This window comes from Sphaerodactylus townsendi, linkage group LG08 (assembly GCF_021028975.2).
Source record: "Sphaerodactylus townsendi isolate TG3544 linkage group LG08, MPM_Stown_v2.3, whole genome shotgun sequence".
Lineage (NCBI taxonomy): Eukaryota > Metazoa > Chordata > Lepidosauria > Squamata > Sphaerodactylidae > Sphaerodactylus > Sphaerodactylus townsendi.
Window position 1 is genome coordinate 24,792,319 of NC_059432.1, and position 18,879 is coordinate 24,811,197.

An 18,879-nucleotide genomic window follows, 5' to 3' on the forward strand; every position below is an offset into this window, starting at 1 on the left:
GCCAACCAAGCCTGCTCCTGATGTTTTGAGTTGGGGCGGGGTAGAACTTGATCACATTTCTGCAGTGTACCCTTTGATAGTTATCAGCTGGGGGTAGCTGTTAGGCAGGAAAAGAATAGATTTATCCTACTAGACTTGTACTGAAGAATGTTTAGAACTTGATCAGTACAAATTGGCAACTACGCACTACAGCCCAATAGAATGGATTCTCATTTGTTTAAGAAGGAAAAAGCACTAGTCCTAAACTTGTAATCGTTATACTTTATTGATTTATATTTTAATTGAGTCTTTCCTCCAACTAGTTGAGTGGAATCTTTGGTATCATCACAGCAGTCCTGTGTGGATAATCTGCACCAAGAGGGTGACTTTGCAAGGCCACACCCTCAACTTCTGTGCAGAAGAGGGTCTTTCGTCTAGTTCCGTGGTGGCGAACCTATGGCACTCCAGATGTTCATGGACTACAATTCCCATCAGCCATGCTGGCAGGGGCTGATGGGAATTGAAGTCCATGAACATCTGGAGTGCCATAGGTTCGCCACCACTGGTAGTTGCTTCAAATATATGTCTAGGGTGCCTGAGAAAACTTGCATCCTTTTGAAATTAAATGGGAATGTTAGAGATTCATCTTCTTACCAAAAGCTAACATGATGCTGCTGTGAAGCAAATGGTGTTACCTAATCCCCTTTTTCACATATACAGACTAAGCAGTTACAGCACTGGAGCAAATCATGGAATCTTTTAACCTATGTATAACACATTTACTAGTTCTGATGCAGTAAATCAAACCTATGTGGGAGGGAGAGGATGCAGGAAAGACGGAATATTAAAATTATGTTACTATGAACCTAGTACTTGTGGAAATTAGCGTAAAAAGACACAAAATTCAGTCTTGTCAACCGCAGCAATTGAAAACCAAATAGCTAACCAAGTCAGAATGTTCTGGCATAAGCTGGAGAGTAAGGAACAAAGGATACACGGGCAAGGAGAGAAGGAAGATGGGGCATAGGAGCACCAGTTCATACTTTACAATCTCACCAAAGAGGATCCCAGTGTATCCCTGAGAGGGTGGTGGATTGTTTAGAGGGCCAGTGATGGCATGCTGTAACATTCTTGTGGGCCTGAGTTTACCTAGCTGCCAATCAGATTTGGTACAAGTCTGTCTTGCAAACCTAAGCCAAGAGTGTTGTGTGGTTTTTTTTAAAAAACTTGTGCTACTGTCTTCCTGCTGCCTTCAAGATATCAAATGGCTTTTCTTGACTAGATGTGAAATAAAGGGATGTTCTTGCCTTTCTTATCCATTGACAGGAAGTCAGAATCCTGCATTTGTGCTCTGTTGAGTCAAAAGTTTGAGTTGGGATGATGCCAGAGTCTAAAAGAAATATTATTTGGGTACTCTTTTCTCATTGCTGGTCCCAATATTGGGGTACAATTATAGGGGTGTTCATGTCATATATATAAATTTTCAGGTTGTCTCTGGTTCATATCTAACAGTGATCTCACTGCCTTTTTTGTAAAAACCATTTTCTAAACAAAACTTACCCAAATAGTTTGGTTATAATTCACTATTCCTGTCACTGATACCAAAAGAAGCACCTTGTATGACAAACGTTCTATAAATAAACTGCGCTCGTGTTAGTACCAGGTCTTTTCAAACACTATAGGCCCATTTTATAATAAACAATTATGTGTGCAAGTTGAGACTTAAGGTTGAATAGAGTAACGTGAAATGTTGAAGAACTGAAATAATATATGCTGGAAATTAGTGCAGTGCAGAAAAATTCAATTAGTGCAATTCAGAGGTAATCCATGCATTTTAACATTCAGTTTTTAACATATTTAAAACCATGACCAGAGAGTGAAGATTCTGAACCGCCATGTAAATGGAAGTAGCCTGAAGAAAAGCAACACAGTTCTGTCTCATTTACAAAGTGGCCAAAAGTCATTCTAAATAGGTGTGTTGCATTATGAGATTAATAGAAACAGTTAATTTCCTGTGGCTAAGAGTTCCAAAATAGAAACCAGAAGGAGGAGTCGTTCAAACAATTTTAACCTAAGAGGCAACCTCCAACAGGTTTGTGGACTCAATTAGCTGAACTTCCTACTTGAGCACGTAACCTATAGGGAAGGTCTTCAAATTAACCCACTAGACTAATATAAGGGAATATCTTGAACACGTCAATTCTACAACATGGCGTGGAGGCTATAAACTTTAAAAACCTGATGGCTCTGGAAGATTTAAAAAGTCAACGTTTCAAACACAAAGGAAGGTGACGCGCTGAAAATCAAGACGGCAAGAACATCATCAACCTTGGCTAATTCTAAGGGAGGTAAGAATTAAATCTCCCCCCACCCCAAATCCCTACCAGAGAAAGTCTTTGTGGGTTTATAGTTTGGAAGGACATCCTCCGTAGTCCTGGGATCCAGATTGACCCGCTGCTGCAGACTCAAACGGTCTCTGCGGGCTGCGAGATCGACCTCCCGCAACCTGTCACAGACTACTGCCCTCATGGCTGAAAGCACCCCGAGTGCTGCTGCCGCTTGGGGGAGGATCAGGGCAGCCCCGCTTTGTGCTCAGGGAAGCTCTTGCTGAAATAAATGTTGCCCGTCGCTAAGACGCGGCCAGGCAGTTTATTACAGCCTCGGTTACGTGTCCCTACTGCGCATGTCACGCACATCGATTGTCTGCTGTATGTGGCGTCAGTCCGCCCCGCTGACCACCCCGCCTCTACTTAGGGTACGCAGTTTGGGCAGTTGGAGGTTGGCCCGTTGCGCTGTCGGAGCTGCGCATGCGCAGTGGAAAGCCGGAGTGTCCGTGAGAACGGGCCCGGCCAAACAGACCCAGAGGCCGCGGGAGGAAGGCGGCAAGATGGCGACCTCCGCCGGCTGGGACTCGCTGTGCGAGAAGTTCCGCAGCGCCGTCAGCCTCTCGTACGTCGAGTCCAAGAACGACCCGGAGACCGAGCCGTACCGCTCCAAGTACGCGGCGCGGGAGCTGCTGGAAGGCGTCAAGCAGCTGCTGGCCTCGGAGGAGGCCGAGGGGGCGCCGGGCGACGGCCAGGAGGGAGACGGCGAGGCGGAGCGGCTGCAGGCGGTGCGGGAGGCCGTGGTGGAGTACGAGCTGGGGGCCAACTACACCGACACGCAGGAGTGCTCGGCGGGCGAGGAGCACCTGGTCAAGTGCGTCAAGCTGCTGGAGCGCCACCGCCTCTCCCGGGAGTGCGTCTCCCTCTACATCCAGGCCCAGGTGGGCGGCGGGGGCTGCTGGGTCGTTTTCCTCATTTTTGGTACCCCTTGCCTGTGCACGCACGAACCCCCTCCCCCAAACCCCTCATCATGTCAAGACCTCTTTTCGCGAGGAGCATCTTAGACATCATGAGGGGCAATGAATGCGGGTAGAAGTGCTTGGTCCAGAATATGCAGGCAAAGGAGGGTCAACCAAACCCTGTAAGTAACGCAGTGTTTGTGTCTATATACTCTCCTTGTGAAGAAGTGGGGTTTGGGTGGTGATGAAGCTTCGAAATTGACTAGTTGTGAGGTTGTTTTGTGGATGGCTTTTTGTGGCAGAGGACAGGTGTGATGGAGAGATTCTATTGCTGAATCAAGGAAGTCACACATGGATGGTAAAGGGCTTTGATCATAAGAAATGCCACTCAGATTTGACCAGTAGTATTCAAAAGCTTAGATTTACCTCCTGGCAGGGCGGAGTTTTCCTGGGAAGGTAAAAACAAAGGATTTAGGATTCCACCTGAGGGTTTTGACTAGGAAGCATCTCTCTATCAGGGGCTTCTTGGAGAGAGGACAGTGAAATTGAAAAGGAACTTATTTTGCTAAGAATCTTATTTTACTAAGATTTTGTTATTTTCACTTGAAATAAAAGCTTATGAAACTTAGCAGGCTGGAGTGCTGGATGGGAAATCCACAAATGATTGCCGAATTGCATCCCCCCCCCCCCCCTCCAAGGGCAAGACTTTTGGGCTCTTGAGCAAAACAAAATCAAGTGGATGAGACCTCTTCGTGATAACGTGATCAGTCTGGTGTGTTCAGCAGCATGGGACAGATTGCCATTCTTATGCGGCTGGTAGCTAAAATGTGATGAATACTTGATCCATTTGTAATATTTAAGAGCACATCCAGTGAGCAATATATTTTTGGCCTCTTTCTGTCGGATTTTGGTTCAGGTTATAATGAAACACAACATTTCATTGTCCTCATTCTTCTGTCTCTCCGACTTTGAACACTAACTGTATTTATAGTATTGTTGAAGGCTTCCAGCCTGAGTGGCCATAGTCTAATAGTTTTATCTCCTAATGTTTTCGCCCACATCCATGGCTGGCATCTTCAGAGGCATGCCACTGTAAGGTGTGTCAAGGGGATCACTGATCAAAGGGGGAAAACATAGTATTCAAACAGTCTTCACACCCACCAGAAAAATTCAACAAATGTTACAGTCATCAAAGGACAAGAGAGACCCCCTTACCTCTGCAGGAATCTATTGCATACCATGCCCCTGTGAACAAGTATACACAGGGATTACAAAATGCACATTCTGACAAGAATTAAAGAACATGAAAGGCACTGCTGACTAATCCAACCTGAGAAATCAGCAGTAACTGAACATGCGCTAAACCAAGCCAGACATAGAATTTTATCTGAAGACACAGAAATGCTTGATAACTTGAGAGCAACCAAGTCAGACTATACAGGGAAGCCATTGAATTCCACAAATACTGGGACAGTTTCAGCAAAAAAGAGAGTCTGAAAACGAACAAACCCTGGCTACCAGTATTAAAAAACCCAAAAACCTTTGAACACCATTCAACAATCTACCAGATACTACAAACTCCTCTGTCCTCCCACTTTCACCTCACTCTGATTTCTGAGATGAGTAACCACCAGGACACAAGCATAAAAATTCAACTGCAAATGAACTCTGCTTGGACACATGTACATTCACCTTATTCCCCCTTCCATCTCAGAAATGGACAAAACAAATACACAGAACACTCCACACTGTGCCACAGAAAGACATCTTACTGTGACATGCTGCTGAAGATGCCAGTCATAAATGTGTGCAAAATGTTAGGATCTAAGACAACCAGACCACAGCCACAAAGTCCAGAAAACCTACAACAGCCAGTATATTTGTAATACTACACAGCTTAGGGCAAATTAAAACAAAACAAAACTGGAGCTCAGAAGAGGAAGACAGAAAAATTATGCTAAATAAAACGGTCTAAACAAAACTTGTAACATTTGCAATTTTATTTTGTATGTATGACAGTTTTAATGGCGACTTGCCTTTTCCATCTAAAGCTCAGAGCTGCTGGCTTTATATCCTGCAGCCATAGCATAATGGGCAAGAATGGTTGTAATTGCATTTTCAGACCTAGGGAAATGCAGAATAGCACTGTGGTTGCTGTACTGAATGTAAGAGTGCTCTGTTCACAAGGTGTATGTTCACTGTGTTTTGTCAATAAGCTTTGCATCATGTTTTGCTTGCTGTATGGTAGGGACTATGCAACTGTGTATGTTGGTGATAGACAAAGCTATGCAGTGACAGGGAGGGGAGCGGAAGGCAGAGCAAGGAACATTAGGAAGGAGTGGAAGAACCAAGATACCTATGCAGAAGGATGGAGTTGGCAGGTCATCCCTGCTTTCTTCATGTTGGTTATCAAGCCTGTGATGCTTACATTTCAAGTAGTAACAGATTGTATAGTCTGTTCGCTCATTCTCTTAGCCCTGACTAATAGCATTGTGATGCGGGGGCTGATTAAGGTCTGCGGGCCAGCAAAATTGGCAAAGAAAGTGTCAAATTCACCAGTCACATGGCTTCTGTTTACACAACAGCATAGGAATGGACTATGCGTTAACGGGTCTCGCTTACGGATTGGTAGATGAAATTGGCCTACATGAGTATAGCATTTCCTCTGCTCCTTGCATTTGAGGGAAAGATATCATATTGAGATGTGCTATAGGCTAATAGCAAGTCGCTGGCCCATTGTCTGGACAGCTGCCAGTGAAGCACAGAATTATTCTAGTAGCTTCCTTGCCTTCCGTTCTCCAAATACAGGTTCCAGCTGGTGTCAGGTGTTTTTGAAATCGTTGCGACTGAATTGACATTGGCGATTATGGATTTGGTTCTCTGTGTCTTTCATAATTTCTGAAATAAATGAAAAGTTTTTCTTCTTTGTATTTTGTAGAATAACCTAGGTATCCTGTGGTCAGAAAGAGGTGACATTCAAGCAGCACAGACTTACCTTGAATCTGCAGAAGCCTTGTATAATCAGTATATGAAAGAGGTAATAATCGGAATGAACTATCCTTTACATTTCAGCTTCACATGTCAGAAAGTGGCATTCCAAGGCATAATCAAAATGTCAGGTTCTAATATGTGTTGGCTCTATACATGGAGGGGAAAGGCAAGTCTCCCCAGATGTGTTATTCTTCAGTTCTGTAAATTGAAGAGTGTCTTTTTGTTGTGGGGCTAGTAACTTTTTTTTTTTGGAGAAAATATATTTATTTAGCCAGGATTTCTTTTACAAATTGACCTGCTCCTGGGAGCAATTCTTTTAAAAGTGATGATTAGTAATGCTAATGGAAGAACATATCTGATACTATAACTTCATTTTAGGCAGTTTAAAAAATAGTTCACATTTAACGAAGGGTAGTCAGTGTGGATGACTGATTTGAGGATTAGCGTTGGTGTGGGATGTGAATGGTGTTCTTATTCTTCTGCAGCTACCTAAGGTCTTTCTATAAAATATCAGTTATAATCACTGCTTGAGAAAGTGCACAAATGTTTGTCCGTGTTATTGCCAGTATGGTACGCACAACCAAGAGTGCTGTTTTTCTGAACAGCTTTTTATGTGTATTGAGATGATTTGCAAGTTGTTGGCACTGCTATGCAATTGCACTGGCACAGTGGGGCCTTTGTTAGGGCCTCTGAGGCCCTATTTATGTTTTGAAATGCCTCCGGGGGTAGCAGTTCCAGCGTTCCTCAGTGCTCCATTATGGCTTTTATGAAAACAGTGGAATGCAGCACTTGTCCTGGAAAGTGATGCTGGGAAAAGATATCACTTGTTTCATGTTAGTGTTCTTATATAATTGGCTTTTCTTTATGTTACTTTCATTTTTCTTTTAAAATGCACATGCTTTCAGTCTTTTTTTGTTGTTAAAACTTTAAAGACATACAGATTGATAAAGAAAGACTGAAAACCAAACAATAAAAACCACGAAGAATACATGAAACACAACAAAAGACTTGAAGGGCTCCTAATTTCATCTGCACCAAATATAAGTATGCTTAAAATGTACTACTTGCTATTTAATTCGTTATAAAGTTAATTCTTAGTTATTCTTCCTTACAAGGTTCACACCTTTCTCTAGATCTGTTTCCTTGTTCTCTGGCTCCTCAAAACCACAAAGCATTCAGATCCTTCTGTCTGTTTATGCAAAAAGTCTGTTAGGGGTTTCCAATTGCCAGTGAACATAGAGAAGTTCTTTTCTCTAATCCAAGGTGTAAGTTTGGCCATCTGTGCCAATTCCAGTAGCTTCCCAAACCATTCTCCTGTTATAGGTATAGTAGTTTTCCATTTTTGATCCTATGGTAATGCTGCCGATGGATATCATACTTAAAAACAATGCCCTATTTTTTTTTCAGCCTGTTTGTCCATAGACTCAGATGAAAAGCTTCTAGTTTTCATTTGTATATTAGATTTCTAAATCTTTTAGATTGTCATTGTATCCAAACGCTTTGGGCTTATGGTCCACCATAAATGACTAAAAGTCAAAATGTATTTACATCTTGGCAAATTTTTCTAGCAACAGGTACCATCATTTTATAAAAATTCTCTTTAAAACTGTAATTTAATGTAAATTTAAGCCCTTTTAACCACATATTATCCCATTGTTCCGTTTGTATATTGTGCACAAATGTAACAACCCATCTCATCATACATTCTTTCACTCTTTCTTCTTCTGTTTCAAATCTCAACAAGAACTTACACATTTTGGCAATAATACAATTGTCATTCGTGCATAGTTCCACTTCAAATACAGTCTTAGGCTGTTTCCGCATGGGTGGAACACAGCACCCAGGGATGGCAAAAATGCCGTCCCTGGGGAGGCGTTCGCACAGCAGGCACTGCTGCAACACCACTTTTGAACCTTGCTCCATGAGCAAGGTTTTTCAAAAGTGGTACCTTTCACCCGCTGCTGTGCCTCCCACCTTCCCCAACCGGCTTACCTGCTCCTGCTGGCTTCCGTCACGTTGTGGAGGCCAGGGGACACGCCCCCCTGGCCTCCATCTCCAGAGCCATCGCTCTGGCCAGAGGGGGGCATGTCCCCTGCCTCCACAACGCGACGGCAGCCAGCAGGAGCAAGTAAGCCGTACCGTCTGTACGATCGGTCCCCGGGGGGGTGTATCGGCATAATTTATGTCGATGCACCAGCGCTTGTGTGGAAAGGGCCTCAGAGTCTTCAAACCTATTAGATCCTTTATCTGTTTTAAATCTTTGTAAGCATAGTGCATGCTAAAACAGTAAAGTGAGCTTTGTGCTTCTTGATGGATTATGACATTTAGTGAAACATGTTTTTAAAATGTGTCAATGAGCTATTAGGAGTGGAAGAAATATATTTTTGGCGAATTTGTAATGATAGTGAGTTCTGCCCTTCAGCATGCAAGTATGTTGGGGTGGGGGGAGCGGGGTTTCTTCAAAATATCCATCAGGTGTCTGACTCTTGGATGCTTTGTACACTAAGAGCTCTGCAGCCTGCCTGCTTTATGATTCTTCCTATTAGCATTAGTTATGTGCAGTATTAAAAGGCAGCTGGTAGAAAGAGCGCAAACTTTCCATATGTACTGATTTTGTGTGCTGTGCTTTGCAGAATGGGAGCCCTCCGTTGGATACCAACGAACACTTCATGCCCCAGGAAGAGAAGCTAACAGACCAAGAGAGGTTGAAAAGGTACCTGGTGACTGAAGTGGAGATTTGAGCGGGAAGTACCTGTCTGCAAAAATAAAATGCAAGCCCTTCTGTTTCCCCAGATTTGAGAAGGTCTGTACTCATACTCTGTATTACCTGGCCCAAGTCTACCAACACCTGGACTTGACTGAGAAGGCTGCGCAGTATTGCCATACCACCCTGAAACGGCAGCTTGAATATAGCGGCTATTCTCCAGTGAAATGGGCTCTCAACGCAGCTACTCTGTCTCAGTACTATCTCACAAAGGTACTTGTTTTAACATTCCTTTCAGTTTGCCTCATTTGGTAAGTGGTTGCTGTGGTCGAAATTCTCTTTGATCACCTATCAAAATTCTGTTGTCTTTATACCTGTAGTAGGTTGCTTGTTTGCAAACATTGCCTCATCTTTACAGGCTGAGTAGGCTGTACTTGGCTGTGCTGCCAGACCCCTCTGACTATGGATAGATCTCAGAAGAAAGGTTTAGTTGCAGATGGGTTCAGTTGCAGAAAGAGAAAATCTTTCAGGGAACTAAAAATGTTTGGTTATTCAAACAGGATGTAATTGTAGCGTCTATTTCTAGGAAAGTGGTTAGTTAAAACAAAATGAGGCTTCATTTTCAGTGTTCCTGTAATCATTGTTATTCCGAGATTTGCAGAATGTTCTTAGATTTGTGTGATGTTAGTGACTGTTTTCCTGCAGAACTTACGTAGAGCAAGTTTATCTCTGCCATTAAATAGCTAGGAAAAACTTGTAATGATTCAATTTACAGTATATGTATTAGAATTACTGAGAAAGTGTTGCTTTCTGAAATTGGAATCCAAGGTCTGTCCTCACAAGTGCCTAAGGCCCCTTCCGCACACGCAAAATAATGCGTTTTCAAACCACTTTCACAACTGTTTGCAAGTGGATTTTGCCATTCCGCACAGCTTCAAAGAGCACTGAAAGCAGTTTGAAAGTTCATTATTCTGCATGTGCGGAATGAGCCTAAGAGATTGAATGAATGAAGTTTTTCCTTATTCCTTGTTAGGGGATGTTGAACACTGATTTTATCCTCAGAGTATTTTTTGGACAGTTAACTCTCAGAATAGCCAGATTTTTCCCTGGTGGAAAATGTAATAGGTATGCATAAATAAAATACATTGACACATCCTCAGGCATGATTTCAACTGCCGTGTTTCCCCGAAAATAAGACAGTGTCTTATATTAATTTTTGCTCCCAAAGATGCGCTGTGTCTTATTTTCAGGGGATGTCTTATTTTTCCACTCCACAGCTGCATGCTCTGGTGTTCTGTTCGACGGACATGCTTCCAAACAAAAAATTTGCTACGTCTTACTTTCGGGGGATGCTTTATATTTAGCACTTCAGCAAAACCTCTACTACGTCTTATTCTCAGGCGATGTTTTATTTCGGGGAAACAAGGTGGTAGTAAAATGATACTTCAGAATTTCAGGAAACTTTGTATTGTAGCCATTCTTGAAGGAAAGTGCCTCTAATCTAAGCAGTTTTATTCATCAGAGCTATCAAAGGTCCAGCCATCTTCTATTAACATTCTTCACAGCCGGTGTTCCCACGGAAAGCCCAGATATCTCTGCAAAATTGAGACAGAATATTCCCACTTATTTCCATGCAGCCCTGAAACACAAATACATTAGTTGTTCAACTCTGTATTATACAGTGTGGTTCAATCATGGTTTTGGGTCCCTCTTGGAACATGTATTCCACTTTCAGAAATCAGATGTTCGAGAGTTGTAGGTAAGTGAAAAAGTAGCCTCTTGTTATGTGTCACTTACGAGCTCTGTCGTGTCTTCTGCCCATAGCAATGCTTCATGGAATCCAGGCACTGTTTAGCAGCTGCCACTGTCATCTTTGCTCAAGCTGGACAGGTGCTGTCTGTGGAGGACGGTAAGTTGTCTCTTTTCAGTTTGAGCTGCAGCAGCTTTGAATTAAATGGGCAATCCACCAACGTTAGAATATTGCGCTTGCCTCCTGTGGTTCCTGGCACAGACTCTTCATTCCCTGTGTGTGGTTTGGTGACATCCATTTCATTCTTCTTTTGACTTGAGGGAGTTGGGGGAGGAAGCTCCTTACCTCTGCAGCATTGCTTTCCCCCTGTTACATCTGTATGCAGGATCAGGGCTTTTGCCGCATTAGCACTGAGGGGGGAAATTGAACTAGACTAAACAGAAGTGGCAGGTACATATACAAAATGGATGAGCTACATTCTTAAGTGAGTACAATTTGGATTGGCTGTGTGTTTTGCTTCTTTAACTTCATTGTTTATTGGGAACACTCCTATGTCACCACTCCAGACAGTCCACCTGTTGATTTCTGATTGTTTACAGTGCAAATAATGTTTGCTGGTTTTAACTGTCTTAGGAAAGCTGTGCTGTAAATTTTTCTTTACAGGTTGATTTTCTTCTACAGAAATTAGATCATTATTCCATTTGAGAGGGGAAGAACCTGTAAACGCTTTGGTCTTTTTTTTAGCTTAGAAAAATTTCAGGGTCGGAAAGACCACCTTCCTTATAACTACTTTATAAAGAGAGCTATATTCATTATCTGAACTCCTCAAAGCTGTTGGGTGATTGCCTTGAGAGACAAAGTGAAACACTGAATTAGCATGATTGTTGAAGTGGTGATATAAATATTTTATATATTTAATCAGATGAAACAGAGCAAGACCAGCAAGACCTTCAGCAGAGGAAAGCAGAAATTGCAAGATGTTGGATTAAGTACTGTTTGAATCTTTTGCAAGGAGCTCGGAAGTTGCTTGAGGTAACTGAGATTGTGTGCATACCATATTTTTGTGCATGTGCTAGTAACAAAAAGCAAACAGCAGGTCATTACTGACCCATGGTGTGAAGTTGCATGACATTTCTAGGCAGACTATGTTTGTGGTGTGGTTTGCCATTGCCTTCTCCAGTCTTTTACACTTTACCTCCTCTAAGCTACGTACTCATTTTACTGACCTTGGAAGAATGGAAGACTGAGTCAGTCTTGAGCTAGCTACCTGAAGCCAACTTCTATTGGGATCGAACTCAGGTTGTGATTAGAGGTTTGACAGCAGTACTGCACCTTACCATTCTTACTGCACCAAGGGGCTCAGGAGTAGTAAATGAGTCCAGTAAAGCTATGAGTTTATGGTCTGTTCTTTTAAAGCATAAAATTGCTTCATGGACAAAGTCAGTAGCCCAAAACAGCCAAGTCCTGAAGCCATTAGCTGTCTGTTTACTGAAGCAGTAAAGTACAAAGTAGTCTAACCTTGTGATCAGCATCCCTGACTTCCAAGGGACTGGTAACATCACTCTGATTTCATTGTGGCCCTAAATGCTTAACCTTCCTACTGTCCAAATGGCTTCAGTTCTAGAGATGAAATAAATATATGTCAACAAGAATGGAAACCTCTGTTTTACCCGTGCAAACTTGCTGTTATCACATATGTAAATGCATTGTTTTCTTTTGCATACTTGCCTTTTGGCCTAGTTTTATTTTTAAAGGTAACAAAGATGTAGGTAACGTCTAAATAAGCATTAACATACAAACCACGTAACCCACTGGCAGCCAATTTAAGTGTGGTATTTCTTATTTGTATAATAAGGAACAATGCTCATAACATACAATAATATAATTCACTGTTGTATCATCACATGAATTATTTTTCTCTTTTTTCATTCAATAATCTAAACTAAACCTTTTCTCTTTTTTCATTCAATAGTCCTTTCAAAGGTGTATCCACATTCATATAAATCCAAATTCATATAAATCCAAGTTCTTGCAATTGATAACAAAGTTCAGTCATAAATATTGCAGTCTTCAATTCATTGCTGGCAGGAACGCATCGCACGAAATTGCGCTCTTCGGTGCCTTCATCAGTGCCAATTTGCCATTTACTTGTACATGAGGTGTTCTATAGGTAATCTGTCAATGGATATTACATCATATCAATTCATAGCTCATTTCAATGTCTTATTGAATCCATCACTTATTAAACACATATATATACAATTATAACATACATATATACTGAAATGAGCAATTATTAAGCTCACTAATGTTATTAGTTCCACTTACAAACGCTTTCCAAGAAGCTGTTAGATCCTACCACACCTTCCTCTGTACATCTTATTACCTTATTGGAAGGTTTGGATAGTCCAGAAGGCACGGTGTTGGTGACACTAGATGTCACCTCCTTGTATACTGTGATCCCACACGATGAAATTAGAGCTATTTTATATGATGCTTTGGCACAAAAATACGATCATCCACCTGTACATTTTTTGATTAGTTTGATAGAACTCATCCTAGACAACAGCTATTTTAAATTTTTGGATGATTTCTTCTTACAAAGTAGAGGATTGAGTATGGGGAGTAGCTTCGCACCCTCAGGGGCTAACCTTTATATGGAACGATTTGAAAATAAATATATTTTGAATGCAACAGCTAACCCTTTTTTTCAGTCGCTACATTTCTATAAACGTTACATTGACGATTTATTCTTCATTTTCCATGCTCCATTTCAATTTAATGCATTCTTAGTATGGATCAATGGACTTCAATCTAATTTACAATTTAGTGGTCAGGCCAGCAAAGAAGAGGTACACTATTTGGACACTTCGGTGTACATCACAGCGGATCGTAAAATAGCTTTTCGACTGTTTCCCATAAGCTCCACGGACCGCAATCATATTTCCATTTTAAATCATATCACCCACGACGTTTACGTAATAATTTACCATATAATGCTTTAGTGCGAGCCAAACATAATTTTACAATGGAATCTAGATTTCATATGGAAGCTAATCGTATCGTGAACAATTATTACAACCGGGGCTATCCCAAAGAGGTCCTATATGAAGCATGGGACAGAATCTCAAGATTAGACTGTTCCTCCTTGTTAAAACTGAAACAACAACAACAATCTCGCTTAATATGGTCTTTAAACCACCCCAATTTAACAGCAATTATTAAACGCAGTGTTTATAAACATTGGCATGTCATTTCAGACTTACCTGGGTGTCAGACACCTCCTATGATAGGTCTTAGACGTACAACCAACGTGAGACAGTTATTGGTACGTGCTAATTTATTAGTGAAACAGCCTTCTACACCAACATCATATGGACATTTTCCATGTGCAAAATGTATACAATGTAATTTTTCTATGTCTGTTCGCTCTCTGAAGGTTCCTAATACTGAGATTGTATGGACATTACCGCCAATTTACTAACTGTGACTCAGATAAATGTGTGTATAAGGACATGTGCCCATGTCCTAAAATGTATGTGGGAAACGCTACTCTTTAAAATTAAGAGTGTCAGAACACAGAAGTTGTATCAGGGCTAAGAAAATGGAAGCACCACTGGTGGAACATTTTTTGACGATAACCATAATGGACACTGACCTCCTCGCTTTGTGCTGCTACAGCAATTTCAGGGAGATTCTCCTCACATGAATTTAGACAGAATTATCCTCCAAGCAGAAAACCCCCTCATATATAAGTTTAGAACAGATTCCATTGGATTAAACAGGTCATTGGATTTTTCTTGTCATCTTTAATACTGTGTCTCCTAAGAACACTGAACAGGTGTTACTTATCAGCTGTGCACGTAGCTTCAACCAGAGAGAGTCAGCTACCAGAGGAAGGTGTGGTAGGATCTAACAGCTTGGAAAGCGTTGGTAAGTGGAACTAATAACATTAGTGAGCTTAGTAATTGCTCATTTCAGTATATATGTATGTTATAATTGTATATATATGTGTTTAATAAGTGATGGATTCAATAAGACATTGAAATGAGCTATGAATTGATATGATGTAATATCCATTGACAGATTACCTATAGAACACCTCATGTACAAGTAAATGGCAAATTGGCACTGATGAAGGCACTGAAGGGCGCAATTGCGTGCGATGCGTTCCTGCCAGCAATGAATTGAAGACTGCAATATTTATGACTGAACTTTGTTATCAATTGCAAGAACTTGGATTTATATGAATTTGGATTTATATGAATGTGGATACACCTTTGAAAGGACTATTGAATGAAAAAAGAGAAAAGGTTTAGTTTAGATTATTGAATGAAAAAAGAGAAAAATAATTCATGTGATGATACAACAGTGAATTATATTATTGTATGTTATGAGCATTGTTCCTTATTATACAAATAAGAAATACCACACTTAAATTGGCTGCCAGTGGGTTACGTGGTTTGTATGTTAATGCTAGTTTTATTTTTGCCTATTGCTATCCTACCCACAGACAGATAACTTGACAGTGAATAATAGAGTGGCAGACAAGTTAGCAGATACTCCTTGAAGCCTCAGGGGTACATAAATAAATTCTAATATCCGAATAATATGGATTGTTGACATTTTTAGTTCCAGAAAGCCAATCTTGATACATCATTGTATAGACAGCGGATGGATATTTTCATGCCCTTTGTCTATCTGGCTATTAAGGGGTGCTGAACATCTATTGGAGGTAAAATTATCAAGAGACAAGATTGAAACTTGGCACCTGCCTAGTTCCTTTTCCTGAAAATCTGCAGGCCATTTCTCTGTAATGATGCAAGTGAATGTAGCAGAGTGATTATGTTGTGAAATATTTATTAATCTGCCCCTTCACTGGGTTCCTGCTTTTAGCTTCTCTTTGTATTGAAATATTGCCCTAAATGAATTTAAAATATAGGGGATTGAATCCAGCTAACTGCAAATGGAGCAGAGTTCATGGAAAGTGTCTTTGCCACCCACCCATTGCAGCCCCTGGAAAATCATCTTCTGAATATTGGGGAGGGGTATCTCTTGATGGAGGGGGAGCTGCATTGGGAAAGGGAAGAAATTATCCCACAAATACATGCATGAGTTCTTGCTGTTTGCCTGAGTGGGGAACAATGTGTTTATTCACACTTCAGTTTTCCCCTGCAGCTTCCCCCTACATGCCTCTTCCTATGTCATTGGCATGACTTGGAATATTGGGCATGATGGGAAAGGCAGGACAGATCAAACTCTGCTATCCCTCTGAAATTGGTTGGATCTAAACCATGATGTCCTTTCAGGAACTCCTGCTGTCGGACATGAAAGAACCTCTGAATTGGTGCATTTTAAGCTAGGAGTGCGAAGCAATGAGTTCTTCTCACAGGCTAGCAGCTCTTACGGGAGGTTATTCCTAGCAAAGGATTCATGTTAACAGTGATAATCTTGCAGCCACGATGGTGGCATGTTTTAAACAAGTATGTTTTTGTTTAGGACAACATTGGTGAGTTGGATCCGGACAGGCAGTCGGAGCTGATAGCCCAGCGGAAGACAGAAGAGGATGAGAAAGAGAAGGGAAGGAAGAAAGCAGTCCTCTTTGGGACTAGTGATCTGTGTGACTCCATTTTGGCCATGGAAGATAAAGTGAGCTGTGTGTTTCCTTTAGATTTTCAGGAAGCCAGAGAGGTTTTCCTGGTGGGTCAGAATTATGTCAGTGAAGCAAAGGAGTTCTTTCAGGTAGATGGGTATGTGACTGACCACATTGAAATTGTGCAGGACCACAGTGCCTTATTCAAGGTGCTTGCGTTCTTTGAAGACGATTACGAGAGGCGCTGCAAGATGCACAAGCGTAGGATAGATATGCTGGAGCCCATCTTTGTGGGCTTAAACCCACAGTATTTTCTGCTTCTCAGGAGGCAGCTCCAGTTTGAACTAGCAGATACCTATTATGAGATGATGGATCTGAAAGTGGCCATCGGAAACAGGCTAGAGGAGCTCGACTCCCACACCATTAAAAAAATCAATTCTCTTGCCCAGCTGGCCATAAAATACTATGAACTTTTTCTGGATTCCCTGAGGAACCCTGACAAGGTTTTTCCTGAAACCCTTGAGGAAGATGTTCTTCGCCCTGCTATGGTAGCCAAGTTTCACATTGCACGCCTGTACGGCAAGCTGATCACTTCCGATGGCATTAAACAGTTGGAAAACATGCAGACGTCATTGGAATATTACACATTTCTGGTAGAGTACTGTGAGAAGCACACCGATGCTGTCCCGTCCATTGAAATCGAGCTAGAACTCAGTAAGGAAATGGTTGTTCTTCTCCCAACAAGAATGGAAAGGCTAAGAGCAAAGCTTTCTTCTTCTTAAAACTCTTTCCTCCAGTGGAAATGTGCAATATTAAAATGATCTCTGTCCAAAGAGAGAGCTTCCCTTGTGGCAGATGCCTTGTAGTAACTGGACATTTCCTGCTATCGTGAGTGCCCACTGTGACAGGCAGCATAGGACCTATTTAAAGTGGAAAACTATCCCATGTTAGACATCTCCCACACTTCAACACTAATTATACAGTGAATGGTCAACTGGTGCTCTGTATTGCTTGCTGTGTTATGAAGTGCAAACCTTCCTGCCTTATGCTCCTTCTTCCACTATGTGGCCCAATTTCTAACGTACTGCTGTTCTCCACTTGTTTCTTCTGAAAGGAAACATTTTGAATTGCCTGTGTTTACAATCCACCCCACCCCTGCAAAAAGAGGCTGTAGACATTGTTGTAATGGCATAATTTTACCTTGCCTGAATTGTCCCTTCGTAAATAGTTCTCATTTATTTTGTAACTGTCGGCTGTCTCTTCTCCCACCCCCTATTCTAAATAAACGTGCTTGATGTAATTTTCTTCTGGACATCCTTTTAATCTTATTGGCAGTGTTTGCAACTGAAGCAGCAGGTTCATTGCCTGAGTAGTGGCAGGCTTTACCGTGTGGGAGGAAGCAACAGACAGAGTTTGTGACTGGCATATTCCCAACTAAATTTTAGATGGAGGTTACAGAGTCAGAGGAGAAATGGCATTTCATTTGGGAGCTTGGGGGCAGTATGTACAGTTAACAGAAGTCAAGTTTGGTGGGAAGAACAAAAGAAGTCTGACAGGCAAGCCTTGTTGGTTTATGGTTGCTCTCAGTATGCCCCCTTGGACTGAAGACTCTAAGCCCGTGATGGCGAACCTATGGCACGCGTGGCACGCGGAGGCCTCTCGCCGGGCATGCAAGTGCCCAGATCTCCACCGAGCAGGTCGCCGCTGCCATTCTCCCTCGGGCAGAGGGGGAATGGCGGTGGCGACCTGCTCTGGGCCGCCTGCTCTTGTGGAACGGGAGCCGGCGGCGCGGAGCAGGGAACCCCGTCTGCCCGAGGGAGAAGGTGCTTGCCTTCTTCCTCGGGCAGAGGGGGAGACGGCGGCAGTGGCCTGCTCGGGGCCACCTGCTCTCGCGTTTTGGGAGCAGACGGCGCCGAGCAGGGAACCCCCTCTGCCTGAGGGAGAAGGTGGCTGCCTTCTTCCTCGGGCAGAGGGGGAGGTGGTGGCGGCCTGCTTGGGGCCACCTGCTCTTGTGTTGCGGGAGCAGGCTGCGCCGAGCAGGGAACCCCCTCTGCCCCAGGGAGAAGGTGGCTGCCTTCTTCCTTGGGCAGAGGGGGAAACGGCTAGGTGGCCTCCAAAACTCCAGCCAGGGCATTTTTGTTTTAGCCGAGAAAGGGACCCTTTCTCGCCATAAAAAAACCCCAAACAAATGCAGAGGCTGCAGTTCCCCTCTCTCTCTGGGAGGAAAAGCTGGAGCCCACTTCTCTCTGAGAGGCTACCTCTCAGAGAGAAAGAGTGGCGCTCCAGTCTCCTTTGATCCATCCGCCCCTCACCCCCATCAAGCTTTCTCTGCCCACGGATCACAGGGTCCGTGGCCTGCATCTGTGTCTGGCATCTTCAGAGGTGTATCACGGAGGGAAGTCACAGAGTGTATCACAGTGTGTAACAGACTTCCCTCTGTGATACACCTCTGAAGATGCCAGACACAGATGCAGGTGTAAAACATCAGTATTCAGGTTAAATTGCCGTATTGGCACTTTGCGATAAATAAGTGGGTTTTGAGTTGCAGTTTGGGCACTTGGTCTCGAAAAGGTTCGCCA

The 18,879-nt window shown here is 42.5% G+C and overlaps 1 protein-coding gene across 1 annotated transcript; it reads left to right on the top strand.

Annotated features, from left to right (window-relative positions):
* Positions 1–2,746: 2,746 nt before the first annotated feature.
* LOC125438135 (kinesin family binding protein) lies at positions 2,747–17,600 on the top strand. Its single transcript, XM_048506353.1, has 7 exons — positions 2,747–3,244; positions 6,201–6,299; positions 8,887–8,966; positions 9,047–9,230; positions 10,782–10,866; positions 11,630–11,739; positions 16,207–17,600. Exons 1-7 carry the CDS (start codon positions 2,867–2,869, stop codon positions 17,080–17,082), a joined length of 1,812 nt encoding a protein of 603 aa, XP_048362310.1. The 5' UTR covers positions 2,747–2,866; the 3' UTR covers positions 17,083–17,600.
* Positions 17,601–18,879: the final 1,279 nt, after the last annotated feature.

Coding starts and splice junctions, on each gene's coding strand:
- LOC125438135 (XM_048506353.1), top strand. CDS start 2,867: ATGGCGACCTCCGCCGGCTGGGACTCGCTGTGCGAGAAGTTCCGCAGC. Junction 3,245..6,200: donor CCCTCTACATCCAGGCCCAG/GTGGGCGGCGGG, acceptor TGTATTTTGTAG/AATAACCTAGGTATCCTGTG. Junction 9,231..10,781: donor CTCAGTACTATCTCACAAAG/GTACTTGTTTTA, acceptor TTCTGCCCATAG/CAATGCTTCATGGAATCCAG.